Here is a 14187-nt window from a genome sequence, read left to right on the forward strand (position 1 = left end):
GGGCAAAAAAATTATTTTTTTGTGCATAGCTAAGCCAAAAATGGCCGAAATGAGGAATGTTATACCGCGTAGAGCTCGTAACTTGATTGCCATGATTCCCAATTGGTTTGCATTCAAATCTGGGAAACTTCATTTATGGCCCATTTTTGAAAATGTTGATGATGGTACCCCTTATCAAAAATGCGAAATTTGGGCCAAAATTGACTTTCCCAAAAGCGAAAAACCAGTGAAAGGGGTGGTTAGTGTTAGTCGTTAGCAGCACAAAACAGTCGTTCTTTTGGCTGTGCGTCTTGTTTTGGCCGAGGTAGAGCTAAAAAGCCAAAAATAATGTTGCAAATTTCTGTAAAAATCGGTTTCCTGATTTTTCAGTCCTTAAATTAGAGCTCGCATCAAAAAATCAGAGCACTAATGATAAAAGCAAGTATAGGGGTTTTAAGATTCGGTAGTAAGTAGTATAAAACAGTCATTGTTGTAGTCATGGGTCTTGTTTTAAGAAAGTTAGAGCTAAGAAACGGCAAGGAAACCTAAATATCTGCTGCTAAATGACGTAACATACTTTTGGTCCAAATGCGGAATGTAATACCTCGTATGGCTCGTAACTTGATTGCCACGATTCCCAATTGGTTTGCATTCAAATCTGGGAAACTTCATTTATGGCCCATTTTTGAAAATTTTGATGATGGTACCCCTTATCAAAAATGCGAAATTTGGTCAAAAATTGACTTTCCCAAAATCGAAAAACGAGTGCAATAGTGTTGCAAATTTCTTTAAAAAAGATTTCAGCGTGAATTGTATGGCTCAAAGAATACAATATTTAGCCGGGACATACTCCAATTGCTAAACGGTTGTAGAATACGGTAGTCATTTAGTAATTTAGTAATTTTTGTATAATTTAATAAATTTTAAAGGGCAGCATATCTTTTAAAAAGTAACTGTAAGGGAATTTAATTTAAATTCTCTTAAAGTTTTAATGGTGGCATTATAGGCATAAAACGAGAGTAACGGGTATAATTATGTCGTTGTTGCTAAATAGTGTGACCAGTCCGTTGAGTGGTCTTATTTAGGCACATTGATTGCCCATTTGTTTGTTTTAATAAAATTGGGTTATTTATAAACTTTAAATACTGCCGAAGAATGTCGGAGGTCCGCATTCGCCCGCGCCAAGTCCTCATCCTGATAATCGTCTTCCTGGTGGTGCTGATGATGGTACACCGGAATGGGAAGCGCACCTGCCAAGGCCCAGAATACCTGCAGGCCATGTTTGTCCAGGCGGACACGTTACCTATAATTTACGCCGTAACTCCCACATATCCGCGTCCTGCCCAAAAAGCTGAGCTAACCAGGTATCATCTGTGCCCCATTGATTCTACTATAAATATTCGTTATTAACAATCGTGTTTCGATCAGGCTATCACATCTGTTTATGCTGCTGCCTCACTTGCACTGGATCATTGTTGAGGATACGAATTCCACAACACCATTGGTCACGAACCTTCTGGAAAGATCTGGCCTTATAAAGCGTTCCACCCAGCTAAACATCAAGACCCCACCGGAGTTTAAGTTGAAGGGCAAGGATCCCAACTGGATAAAGCCACGCGGCGTTGAACAGAGAAATCTGGCTTTGGCCTGGTTGAGAGGCCACGTCGACGTCGACCGGCATTCCATTGTGTTCTTCATGGACGACGACAACTCCTATTCAACGGAACTGTTCGAAGAGATGAGCAAAATTGAAAGGGGTCGCGTAGGCGTCTGGCCTGTAGGCTTGGTTGGAGGTCTGATGGTGGAGCGACCCCTGCTCAACGAGGATGGTAGCCACGTGACTGGATTCAATGCTGCATGGCGACCGGAAAGACCATTCCCCATCGACATGGCCGCCTTTGCCATTAGCATGGATCTCTTTATTCGGAATCCGCAAGCCATGTTCTCATATGAGGTGCAAAGGGGCTATCAGGAGAGCGAGATACTAAGGCATCTGACCACCAGAGATCAGCTGCAACCGCTGGCAAACGGATGCAAGGATGTCCTTGTTTGGCATACCCGCACCGAGAAGACCAAACTAAATGCTGAGGAGGCCCTCTTAAAGAAGGGCCAGCGATCCGATGGCGGTATGGAGGTCTAACACCCGAGATCCCACTGTTTATACATATGTTTATTTACCTAGCTATTATCCTAGTGAATTTATTTAATGTGTTCGTCTCCTGAAACTATCTGGGGTGTCACTGCGATCCCCCTCTAAGAAGCAATCGCTGCTTTCAGAGTTTCATGTTCCCTCATAGAACCTAAAGGCCCAGAAATTTAATTTTATTATCGGCAAAAATACTTAGAAACTTTGATTTTCCTAAAGAGTTTATGTGCATTTACATCATAAAAAATTAAAAAGCACAAAAAAAAATATTTGAATGGCACAGTTAAACAAATATATTCTTAAAACACAAGAGATTATAAACCATATGTGAATTATGTGACACCCCTGAGTATTAGCGAAAGTTTAATTTATAAAGTACTACTAAATGTACAATGCTCAAATCAAAGTTGTAATATATCTGTGTAAGATAGTACCTAGTCTATCTAAATGGCGGTTGCCTAGAAACCCAATATATGCTACGGCATGTTATTTACCTCAATTTAGTTCCATTTTGGTACCTCCTGTTTAAAGTCATTTAACGAATTTTCTGATTTATGTTATATCTGAACTATAAGAATGTTTTAATAGAAATTGAAAATATATGCAGTAAGAAGTGCATAATGTAAGCTTCCCTTGTGTGCCTCCTGTTTAACGCCAATAAAAACGATAATAACAATGATACCCTAACAACTCGGCTTTGATTAATATGCTTAAATTATTAATAATAATAAATAAAGTATTTAGTTAGTTTCACAACCACTTTACGATTGGATCTAGTCGCTGCTAAATCAAATTTAAAATTCCCAAGTGCTTATTTCTCCAATCCATAATATATAAGGCTCCCATTGCTCATTCCTCTCAGACGTACACAAGAGGGTTCAGAGACACTTGCACCAACAAGTGGCTCTGGCCTTTTTGTGGCTATCATCTGCAGAAGATCCAGATGAAGATGGAATTAAAACCACATTGTTTGGAATTATAGTACAGTAAATACGATTTATTTTTCCCCCTCTTCAGTTTCAATGTATAATTTTCCATCAATTTTGTTTAGTTCATATAAAAAGCTACACTGCCGCCGAACGAAGGTATCGTTTAGTTCGATCCGTTCGGGTTTTGCAAACATATTTCATATGTTTCAGCAGTTCCAGCAGTAAACAATCGCATCCAAATTCAAATTTATATAGCCTCCTGTAATCTCGATTTGGGTTCGCTTTGTGGGTTATTCGATAGGGGTTTTTAGTTTTTCTTTTTTTTTTTTTTTTTTTTTGTTTCGTATAGTATCATTTTTGTATATGTATATTAATAGGTAAAAAGCTCTGACAAGGCGCTTGACTTAACTGGCAACAGAATCTACAAAGCACAAAAAATCGGGGAACTCGGCGAATGATCGAGGATATTTACTGGGGTGAAATGAAAATGCGCTTTCCATGGGGTTTATAACATACATACATACAGATACATTCAGATCGGCGTGGTTACATATATGTAGTTCGCATTTTAGGTTTTTCAATTTTATTTTGTATTATTTGTTTCGTGTAGAAAAAAAACTTACGAATAACTTTAAATACATGTACATATATATATTTAGATTTATATATCCGTTAGATTAATGCGGTTTAGATCTCTTAACTACAATTTGTTTAATTTTTACATACATAAGAAAATACTTTTAACACAAAACTGAGCGATTTGCAGTTGTTTGATGGAAGTGGGATGAAAGATAAATGATTTTTTAATGTTTGGCAATCTCGTAGTTCTCCGTGTTTTCTCTACAACTTAGCAATTATTTTGGATTAGTTGTGCTTTCTTTTCGTTATTTTTTTATATAAATTTTCTTAGCATGTTTGAACTTGTGTGGGATGAAACGGAAGCGAAAACGCCTTTCGGGCCGTTCATTTCCATTTTGCAAGCAGCTAAGCAGTTTGTAAACATTTTCAATTTCTTCAACATAAATGTACATTGAGCATTATTCATTAAGTGACGTCTTTGGATTACACTTTCTGATGGTTAAGTATACGAATTAGCAATAGGAAACCAAGGATTCCAATATCATTTCAAGTCATTTCCTTTGTGGTCCTCCCTCCAAACTATCCGTTTTAATGTCATGGTTTCGTGGAAAGAAATGCTCACAAGTCTTTTGTTCAGCGTTTTAAGTACTACGAATTGGTGGGGGGCGGGGGGATGATGATCATAGGGGGCAAACTTAATGTTAAAACTTATTTATGGCATGTTTAAGTTAGTTATACTAAAGAAATCGTTCTCATTCCTTGCGGCTTACATGCATAAATCCCTTCTCTCTTCGCTTTAACGGCTAAATAAATGTAATTTTTTTTTTTTTTGTAAGGCATTAATTTAAGATTTCTTTCTTGCATACATATTTATATATATGTATATATATATCTATATAACTTAGGCTAGGTTCTTTCTTTATCATCTCTTCTGTTTTATTTACTCTTCCTGCTTTTGTTCATCGTTATTTGTAATTTTTTGTTATCTTGCTTTGTGTTTTTTTTTTGTGACAAAGGAGAAACAAAGCAAATGCAGCGATATAAAATACTGGTTTAAACTAGGAAAATGAAGCGACATGGAGTTATTCTTTCTTTTGTTTGTTTGCTTAACGGTTTTTCGAGCTTAATGTGCTTGATGTGTTTTAAATGCATTTAAGATATCGTATGTATTAATTATAGTAAGACATTTAGTTAGATTTACGCTGTGTAGAAAGTAAATTAAAACCAAATTAGTGTGCCAATCATCGATCGATATTCAAGTGTTTTTTCATGGACGACGACAACTCCTATTCAACGGAACTGTTCGAAGAGATGAGCAAAATTGAAAGGGGTCGCGTAGGCGTCTGGCCTGTAGGCTTGGTTGGAGGTCTGATGGTGGAGCGACCCCTGCTCAACGAGGATGGTAGCCACGTGACTGGATTCAATGCTGCATGGCGACCGGAAAGACCATTCCCCATCGACATGGCCGCCTTTGCCATTAGCATGGATCTCTTTATTCGGAATCCGCAAGCCATGTTCTCATATGAGGTGCAAAGGGGCTATCAGGAGAGCGAGATACTAAGGCATCTGACCACCAGAGATCAGCTGCAACCGCTGGCAAACGGATGCAAGGATGTCCTTGTTTGGCATACCCGCACCGAGAAGACCAAACTAAATGCTGAGGAGGCCCTCTTAAAGAAGGGCCAGCGATCCGATGGCGGTATGGAGGTCTAACACCCGAGATCCCACTGTTTATACATATGTTTATTTACCTAGCTATTATCCTAGTGAATTTATTTAATGTGTTCGTCTCCTGAAACTATCTGGGGTGTCACTGCGATCCCCCTCTAAGAAGCAATCGCTGCTTTCAGAGTTTCATGTTCCCCTCATAGAACCTAAAGGCCCAGAAATTTAATTTTATTATCGGCAAAAATACTTAGAAACTTTGATTTTCCTAAAGAGTTTATGTGCATTTACATCATAAAAAATTAAAAAGCACAAAAAAAAATATTTGAATGGCACAGTTAAACAAATATATTCTTAAAACACAAGAGATTATAAACCATATGTGAATTATGTGACACCCCTGAGTATTAGCGAAAGTTTAATTTATAAAGTACTACTAAATGTACAATGCTCAAATCAAAGTTGTAATATATCTGTGTAAGATAGTACCTAGTCTATCTAAATGGCGGTTGCCTAGAAACCCAATATATGCTACGGCATGTTATTTACCTCAATTTAGTTCCATTTTGGTACCTCCTGTTTAAAGTCATTTAACGAATTTTCTGATTTATGTTATATCTGAACTATAAGAATGTTTTAATAGAAATTGAAAATATATGCAGTAAGAAGTGCATAATGTAAGCTTCCCTTGTGTGCCTCCTGTTTAACGCCAATAAAAACGATAATAACAATGATACCCTAACAACTCGGCTTTGATTAATATGCTTAAATTATTAATAATAATAAATAAAGTATTTAGTTAGTTTCACAACCACTTTACGATTGGATCTAGTCGCTGCTAAATCAAATTTAAAATTCCCAAGTGCTTATTTCTCCAATCCATAATATATAAGGCTCCCATTGCTCATTCCTCTCAGACGTACACAAGAGGGTTCAGAGACACTTGCACCAACAAGTGGCTCTGGCCTTTTTGTGGCTATCATCTGCAGAAGATCCAGATGAAGATGGAATTAAAACCACATTGTTTGGAATTATAGTACAGTAAATACGATTTATTTTTCCCCCTCTTCAGTTTCAATGTATAATTTTCCATCAATTTTGTTTAGTTCATATAAAAAGCTACACTGCCGCCGAACGAAGGTATCGTTTAGTTCGATCCGTTCGGGTTTTGCAAACATATTTCATATGTTTCAGCAGTTCCAGCAGTAAACAATCGCATCCAAATTCAAATTTATATAGCCTCCTGTAATCTCGATTTGGGTTCGCTTTGTGGGTTATTCGATAGGGGTTTTTAGTTTTTCTTTTTTTTTTTTTTTTTTTTGTTTCGTTTAGTATCATTTTTGTATATGTATATTAATAGGTAAAAAGCTCTGACAAGGCGCTTGACTTAACTGGCAACAGAATCTACAAAGCACAAAAAATCGGGGAACTCGGCGAATGATCGAGGATATTTACTGGGGTGAAATGAAAATGCGCTTTCCATGGGGTTTATAACATACATACATACAGATACATTCAGATCGGCGTGGTTACATATATGTAGTTCGCATTTTAGGTTTTTCAATTTTATTTTGTATTATTTGTTTCGTGTAGAAAAAAAAACTTACGAATAACTTTAAATACATGTACATATATATATTTAGATTTATATATCCGTTAGATTAATGCGGTTTAGATCTCTTAACTACAATTTGTTTAATTTTTACATACATAAGAAAATACTTTTAACACAAAACTGAGCGATTTGCAGTTGTTTGATGGAAGTGGGATGAAAGATAAATGATTTTTTAATGTTTGGCAATCTCGTAGTTCTCCGTGTTTTCTCTACAACTTAGCAATTATTTTGGATTAGTTGTGCTTTCTTTTCGTTATTTTTTTATATAAATTTTCTTAGCATGTTTGAACTTGTGTGGGATGAAACGGAAGCGAAAACGCCTTTCGGGCCGTTCATTTCCATTTTGCAAGCAGCTAAGCAGTTTGTAAACATTTTCAATTTCTTCAACATAAATGTACATTGAGCATTATTCATTAAGTGACGTCTTTGGATTACACTTTCTGATGGTTAAGTATACGAATTAGCAATAGGAAACCAAGGATTCCAATATCATTTCAAGTCATTTCCTTTGTGGTCCTCCCTCCAAACTATCCGTTTTAATGTCATGGTTTCGTGGAAAGAAATGCTCACAAGTCTTTTGTTCAGCGTTTTAAGTACTACGAATTGGTGGGGGGGGGGGATGATGATCATAGGGGGCAAACTTAATGTTAAAACTTATTTATGGCATGTTTAAGTTAGTTATACTAAAGAAATCGTTCTCATTCCTTGCGGCTTACATGCATAAATCCCTTCTCTCTTCGCTTTAACGGCTAAATAAATGTAATTTTTTTTTTTTTGTAAGGCATTAATTTAAGATTTCTTTCTTGCATACATATTTTATATATATGTATATATATATCTATATAACTTAGGCTAGGTTCTTTCTTTATCATCTCTTCTGTTTTATTTACTCTTCCTGCTTTTGTTCATCGTTATTTGTAATTTTTTGTTATCTTGCTTTGTGTTTTTTTTTTGTGACAAAGGAGAAACAAAGCAAATGCAGCGATATAAAATACTGGTTTAAACTAGGAAAATGAAGCGACATGGAGTTATTCTTTCTTTTGTTTGTTTGCTTAACGGTTTTTCGAGCTTAATGTGCTTGATGTGTTTTAAATGCATTTAAGATATCGTATGTATTAATTATAGTAAGACATTTAGTTAGATTTACGCTGTGTAGAAAGTAAATTAAAACCAAATTAGTGTGCCAATCATCGATCGATATTCAAGTGTTTTTTCCCCAGCTTTGGCTTTGGCTTGTTCTTGCTAGATCATTATCATACATATTATATAATATATATATATATATATATATAGAATATATATTTTTCCCTCTTCTCTCTTGTTTTGTGCACATTGCGGTTGGACTCCCGGGTTCCTTGAGCTCTGGTAACCCTCTTTATACCGCCGAATTTTTACCAATTATTTCGCCACTACGTGAGTGCACGAATCGACCATCGAACTCGATGGTCGAGTTTTGTTTAATGCTGCCGGTGGGCGTGCGTAGCGGCTCTTTTTCATCCCTGCGAAAGTGAATAGAAAATTGAAATTGATTATTAATCATGTCGCTGCAATTTTGAATTTAAATCTCAACTGTAATTGCAGCCGTGCCAAAGCTGCCTGCTACGCATGCAACTTGTGCCAAGCAGTTCACGCGCACTGCTTAAGGACACTCAATTTTTCTACTTTTAATATATTTTAATATTTAAAAAAAATAACTTTTCGCAAGGGTATGACATATTGATATATTACCTGCTTTATTTGATTAGTAATATTCGAAACTAAATGTAAGCTAGTTACTAAATTTAATGGCTGCTTATGGAAATAAATCAGATTTAAAATAAAGCTAAAAAAAGTGGAACATATCCTGAACAAAAGGTTCTTAAAAGTGTCATACCCGTTGAAGTACTAGGAAACAAAAATCTCCTACATGGCATGCAGTGCTAGCTGAAGATGACTTATGAGGTAATTTTTGATAAGTGGATAGCTATAGGTGATGAAAGTTATAGAATGAGAGGCAGAAACAGAAAGACAATGCGCTATAAAGAAGATGCAGAGGGATGCAGGGTATGCGCGGAAGCAGACAGGCCGATAAGCGTAAGCGAGGAAAATCAAAGTGGAAAGCGGAAAAGAAAACGGAACGGAAACGGAAATGGAATTAGAAACAGAAACGGAAACGGAAATGAAAACGGAGACGGAGACGAAAATAAGGGGTACGTACAATGGTGATGTCATGGGCGAACCGCCCAGTTTGACGGGCGGCGGCAGTGGCAACGGCGATGGTGGTGGCTCCTTTACCAGCTGGCCACTGCAATAAGGTAGCGGACCGTAAAGACTGCTAAGTTAGATGGTTTTGGGTTGATATTGTTTTGGTGGTTCGGTTTTTGGTTGGATTTGATGGATGGTGTGATTGGTGATTGGATGATTGGAATAATACATGATGAGGTTGATTTAGTATCAAAATGAGAGTAGAATACATAGATAGCAAAATGGTGTAATTGATGTTTTGGTATGTATGTATGGTAAGTAACAACAATGATCAAACAGAAACAATGTGTGAATATTTCGGTGTGTGTGTTGTTTCGTTTCACATTTATCCAAACAAAGAGTCTTTCTGGGAAAATAGTTAATGAACATGGAAATATTTTTCAAATATTTCATATTCAAAACTATTTTCTTATATATTCTCAACTTTAACTTTTTGTAGCAGTGTGATTTGGTCTGCCTTTTAACATTTCTTATAATTTAACACACACTTATAACGCATTAATTTTGTACAATTAGCCATCAAACTAAGGAAATGATTTTGAAGCAAATTTCAGTGTATTCTTGTTAACGAGTGTGAAATTGTGAACTACTTTTTAGTGACTGAATGACTGGGTTTGTGTTGTTCTGTTTGTTTGTTTGGTCTTTGAATTACATTCAATATTGCACTAAAAATTTAATGGCAAACGAAAAGTAAAACGGTTGACAATTTCGAATTTTGAATCTTGTTGAGTGTCTCTGGGACTTTCGGGACTTGGCGAATCGTTCATACGGATATCAGGGAATTGCGATTGAACAACAAGGACTTGGGCCGCGCATAAACCCAATTGTATTCAAAGTCCTCGCGCCTGTGAGTTCGGCTTTTTATCGCAAAATAGGAGCGTGTAGGGGAAAAACACAAGCAGAACGCAAAAACCAAAAAATTCGTTAAATTCGATTCCGATTTTGATTTTTAGTGCAATATTCGTTTCATTTTGACGTCTTGCGCCAAAAGTTTTCCAATCAAATTAAGTAGATAGAAGAAATAAGATTAAAGAAATAAGTGATAAGTTCAAGTTTAATTTGATCTTTGAATGTAAATTTAGATTTAGCGAAAGATAGATAGTAAAAACATTTTAAACTTCTATTATAATATCAATAAAGTGTATTAGAATTATTAAAAATATTAATCGTTTATTATCAGATCAAATACGCCTTGGTTTATATCATTTATTTCTGGCTAAGACATGGATATTAAGAAATTGATAATGCTTACCTGCCCAGCTTTGCCTCGTCATCGATTTCGGAGGGCGATCGCTTAGCCTTGCGGCACATGGACGCCATGACGCCCATGTGAACGGTGATGCAGCATAGAAGATCCACTACGAACAGGAGCAGGAGAACGCCGCCGAGTGCAATGCCTACAATGGCCGCCGAGGAGAACACCTGTCGTTCAGCCACCTGGATGACATCTTTTCCTATTTTTTTTTTTTTTTTTTTTTTTTTATTTTGTGCGAATTAGAGAGGGTGCAGACGGAAGGCGGATGCGGGCGTGGATGGGGGGGAAATAAGTGTATTCGATTAGTAAATTCTCATTTAGATAGCATATATAACGAATGGGGGGAAAGAGGTTGTTGTTAACTATAAGTAACTCTAGATGGTACAATGCCAGCACCTGGCTCACTAGCCTAGGAAAACTCCTCCAATTAACAGCTAATCTTACACACTTTAAACTCGGTTTCTTAATTCGCTGGTTAATCGTTTAAACGTATTTTACATTTTTGTGTGTGTATTATATTTCTTTGTGGTTGAAATTAGTTGAAACTAAGGTTAAACATAACAAAATCATAGCAGTAACAATAATAATAATAATAGTAGTAGTAGCAATCATAACAACCGAATATATAACAGGGAAATACAAAATCATTTTCAAATTGCACCAATTCTCATAACATGAAAAGCATTTTCAAACAAAGCAACAAACTTAGCAATATCAATTTCCATTGGTTTTTAATGTCTTCAGATTTTTAATTTTTCTTTTTTTCTTTTTGCCATATATCAAAAGTTGGGTGGGGGGGTTTTTTTTACAAATAAAGCATGCAGCAGTGGGCAGGGGATTTTCGCTCAGCACAGAGAGAGAGAGAGAGAGAGAGATAGTTTGAGAAAGTGACGGTGAGTGAGTGAGAGAAAGAAGCAGTTGGTTGGAGTGTTTTAGTTTTCTTTACAAATTGCAAAATACAGAAATAGGCCAATATGCAAAGTATACAAGCAGTGTTAAGCGCAGATCAACTTAGGAATATAATTCTCTTTTAACCTTTAGTTTTATAGAGGTGTATTTTTTGTATGTACATTATGTGTGCAGGAGTAGGAGTATATAGAAGGTTGGGGGATTCGTTTGCCTAGAGTGCTTTGCTTCGGTTTTTAAAACTATAACAATAATCAACAATTAACGATCAACAATAAGGTTATTTGGTGGCTTTTTGGTGGTTATATAAATTATTGTTTATTGATTGATCAGCTGCTGTTAGTGTCTTTGATTGGTTTGTGTGCAGTGCAATTTTAAACGGGTTATAAATACATAGATATATGGGCGTTAAACACATCCGTTTTGTTACCTGGCGGCATCCAAAATGCTGAGTTGGCAACCCTGTCCCAAGTCACACACGCACGCACTGCTTTCTGTTTCTGTTAAAGTTTTCTCTTTATTACCCAAAATGAACTGCTTAAGTGGTAGGCGCTTTCTTTTCGTTTCGTTTCGTTTTTTTTTTTTTTTTATAGTTTTCGTTTACGATTTCGTTTTTCATGTTGTTTTTATTTTCATTTGCTTACAACATTCATGACATTCTGTTTTTAATTGTGATCTGTGAGAACAGTGAAAATTCCTACTGCTTGCCCGAGGGCGTTTTAAAAAAAATCGCTTTCCCCATCTCTCTTCTCAGCAACGTTAGGCGGGCTGAATTATTCACTAACTATATGTGTATACGTATGTATAACTAGATATTGTAAAGGTATAAATTTTATTTATCCGTTTTTTGTTTCCATTTTCATTTTCATTTTTTCTTCTGTTTTTAATTTACGATATATATATTTGGCTAGAAAAATCGATTTCGCTTGCTAAAAAAAAACGTGTATACAGGAATATCGGTTCGTCTAGATCGAGTTGTGGCATTTTAGTTTTAGCTTACTAAACTCGCTCGCTTACTATCATCAACAGAAGGTTAAAACATTCGTGAGCCCCCACATTTGGTTGGAAAAATTCGTAATCGCTTTAACTTAGTTAGAGTTACTTATTGTCCCCTCTCTTTAACGTTTAGGCGGCGCTCAAAACAGAACAGAGACTCGACTAAACAGCTAGTAGCTTGCAACTGCCTTGGAAACAGTATTTGGAAGAAGCTTTTTGGCTAACTCTAGGTGTAAGGTATAGAGTGTAAATGGGTAACTCTTGTACTCGTGTATCCACTTGATATTTGTTTATTCTTCTTGTAGAATTTCGCTAAAACGTCTCATATATAAATTTGGTTTACTTATGTGGTTTTTTTTATTTTTTTTATTTCCTTCATCTTATCGCTTGGCAGTGTTGTGTGTTAAAAATTCACATTGAACTAAGCGGAACGAACGGGTGGTGGTGTACGTAATCGGAATGTGTTCTATAAATGCTCTCGCTATACACAACATACAACTAAATAACAACATAACATTTGGCTTAGTGGTTAAACAAGGTCTCTAGCGGTTAGACATAGGATATAGGATACATATAAGTACAATTTATCAGTTGTATTAAGCATGTGTTTCGGTTTTGGCATTCCGTTTTCGTCTTTCTTCTTTAGGTTTCTTGAACTAGGTACTATATCATAGATTTTCGTTTTTCTTATTTTGTTTTTTTCTTTTTTTTTTTTGTACAGTTAATGAAATCGTTACCCGCCCTAAGTGATATAATTATGGATCATATTCTCTACTTGAGCACATTTAACGTAATTTATGTCCGCTTCTTCTTGCTAGTTAGATGTATGTTTAATTTTATTAGTTGTTTTTTTTTTTTTAATTTTTCATTAGGGTTTCTTATTATTTACACATTGACACACCGAACGAAAACTAGAGAAAGGAAAACCCATGATAACGGCCATCGGAAGGATCCTCCAAGCACTGCTTGCTGATGGGTGGAAGCAGGAGAAGCATCGTCAGCTGAGGTCGTTTAAGCTGTGCGCGTCGTCGGCAGCAAAATCAGTAGCAATGTCGGCAGCAGAGCAGCGCTAAGGGCAAGCAGTTGGGTGGCCAGGGGTGCAGCAGCGCCACTCGGCGAGGGGTGGGGATTATCTGTTGGTTTTTTTTTTTCGATTTTTTTTCGATTGTTTGTCGATTTTTGAACGCATTTTAGCATTTGAACAGTTCGTTTTTAATTGATTTTAGTAGTAGGAGTTGTTGTTGTTGTGGTTTTAGCACACACACACCATAAAAGAGAGAAAAAACAAGGAAGAAAAAGTGGTAGAAGAAAAAGGAAGAAAAGGAAACACACAAAAGAACATTTCGTTGTTGTTGGTTGGTCTTGATTTTAAGTTTTTTTTTTTTTAGTTTTGGTTTTGGTTACTGAGAAGACGACGACGTTGGATCAAACACAATGTGCAAAGTGTGAGTTGGTTGTTTGTTAGTTTGTTTTGTTGTTGTTTGGCTCGGTTTCGAGTTTTAATGTGTGTTTGCGTGTGTGTGTGTGTTAGCTTTCGAGTGTTTGTTTCTCTAACAAAAGGGCCACGAATGTGTTTTTAGTTTTAGTATTGTTGTGGTTGTTGTTGTTGTTGTTGGTTAGAATAATAGCTATGACTAAATTCCTAATTAGATGCACACACTAAGTCCACTGGTTAGCGAAAAGATCAAGGTTAAATGTTAAAGTTGAGGTTAGGTTAAGGTTTAAATTTAAGGTTACGTCTAGGCAAAAGCGACAGGGATGGGTAATTTCGGGAATAACGGTACGCACAAAGGGACAGAGACAGATAGATAGATAGAGAGACGGCACACATATAAACATAAGTTTTTACTTACACAAACACATACTACGCACA

At 36.2% G+C, this 14187-nt stretch overlaps 3 protein-coding genes across 14 annotated transcripts in view; 2 read left to right on the forward strand and 1 right to left on the reverse strand.

The window, feature by feature from the left end:
• Positions 1-1056: 1056 nt before the first annotated feature.
• Positions 1057-2812, forward strand: LOC108104168 (galactosylgalactosylxylosylprotein 3-beta-glucuronosyltransferase I). The gene is made up of 2 exons (XM_017210073.2): positions 1057-1343; positions 1408-2812. Exons 1-2 carry the CDS (start codon positions 1135-1137, stop codon positions 2117-2119), a joined length of 921 nt encoding a protein of 306 aa, XP_017065562.1. The 5' UTR covers positions 1057-1134; the 3' UTR covers positions 2120-2812.
• Positions 2813-4902: 2090 nt separating this feature from the next.
• On the forward strand, positions 4903-5346 carry LOC108103524 (galactosylgalactosylxylosylprotein 3-beta-glucuronosyltransferase I). Its single transcript, XM_017209036.2, has one exon. It carries the CDS (start codon positions 4903-4905, stop codon positions 5344-5346), a length of 444 nt encoding a protein of 147 aa, XP_017064525.2.
• Positions 5347-7713: 2367 nt separating this feature from the next.
• The window catches only part of LOC108103528 (fasciclin-2), a 69837-nt gene continuing 63363 nt past the window's right edge, over positions 7714-14187 (reverse strand). For 2 of the 12 annotated variants that reach the window (XM_041818086.1, XM_041818085.1), the window contains 2 exons: positions 10410-10611; positions 7715-8412 (listed from right to left, as the gene is read on the reverse strand). In XM_041818086.1, the coding sequence (XP_041674020.1) occupies positions 8289-8412; positions 10410-10611 (326 nt within the window). In that variant the 3' untranslated portion in view covers positions 7715-8288. Of the gene's footprint in view, positions 8413-9110; positions 9228-9263; positions 10015-10409; positions 10612-11809; positions 13448-14187 lie in introns of those variants that run through there. The other 10 variants (XM_017209052.2, XM_041818088.1, XM_017209043.2 and 7 more) reach the window with 9 other exon arrangements.

Source organism: Drosophila eugracilis, unplaced genomic scaffold, assembly GCF_018153835.1.
Source record: "Drosophila eugracilis isolate 14026-0451.02 unplaced genomic scaffold, ASM1815383v1 contig_2147, whole genome shotgun sequence".
Lineage (NCBI taxonomy): Eukaryota > Metazoa > Arthropoda > Insecta > Diptera > Drosophilidae > Drosophila > Drosophila eugracilis.

What these genes read in the sequence shown, in the direction of transcription:
- LOC108103524 (XM_017209036.2), top strand. Translation starts at nt 4,903, where the DNA reads ATGGACGACGACAACTCCTATTCAACGGAACTGTTCGAAGAGATGAGC.
- LOC108104168 (XM_017210073.2), top strand. Translation starts at nt 1,135, where the DNA reads ATGTCGGAGGTCCGCATTCGCCCGCGCCAAGTCCTCATCCTGATAATC. An exon ending in CAAAAAGCTGAGCTAACCAG is followed by an intron (nt 1,344 to 1,407) that starts GTATCATCTGTG and finishes TGTTTCGATCAG; the next exon opens with GCTATCACATCTGTTTATGC.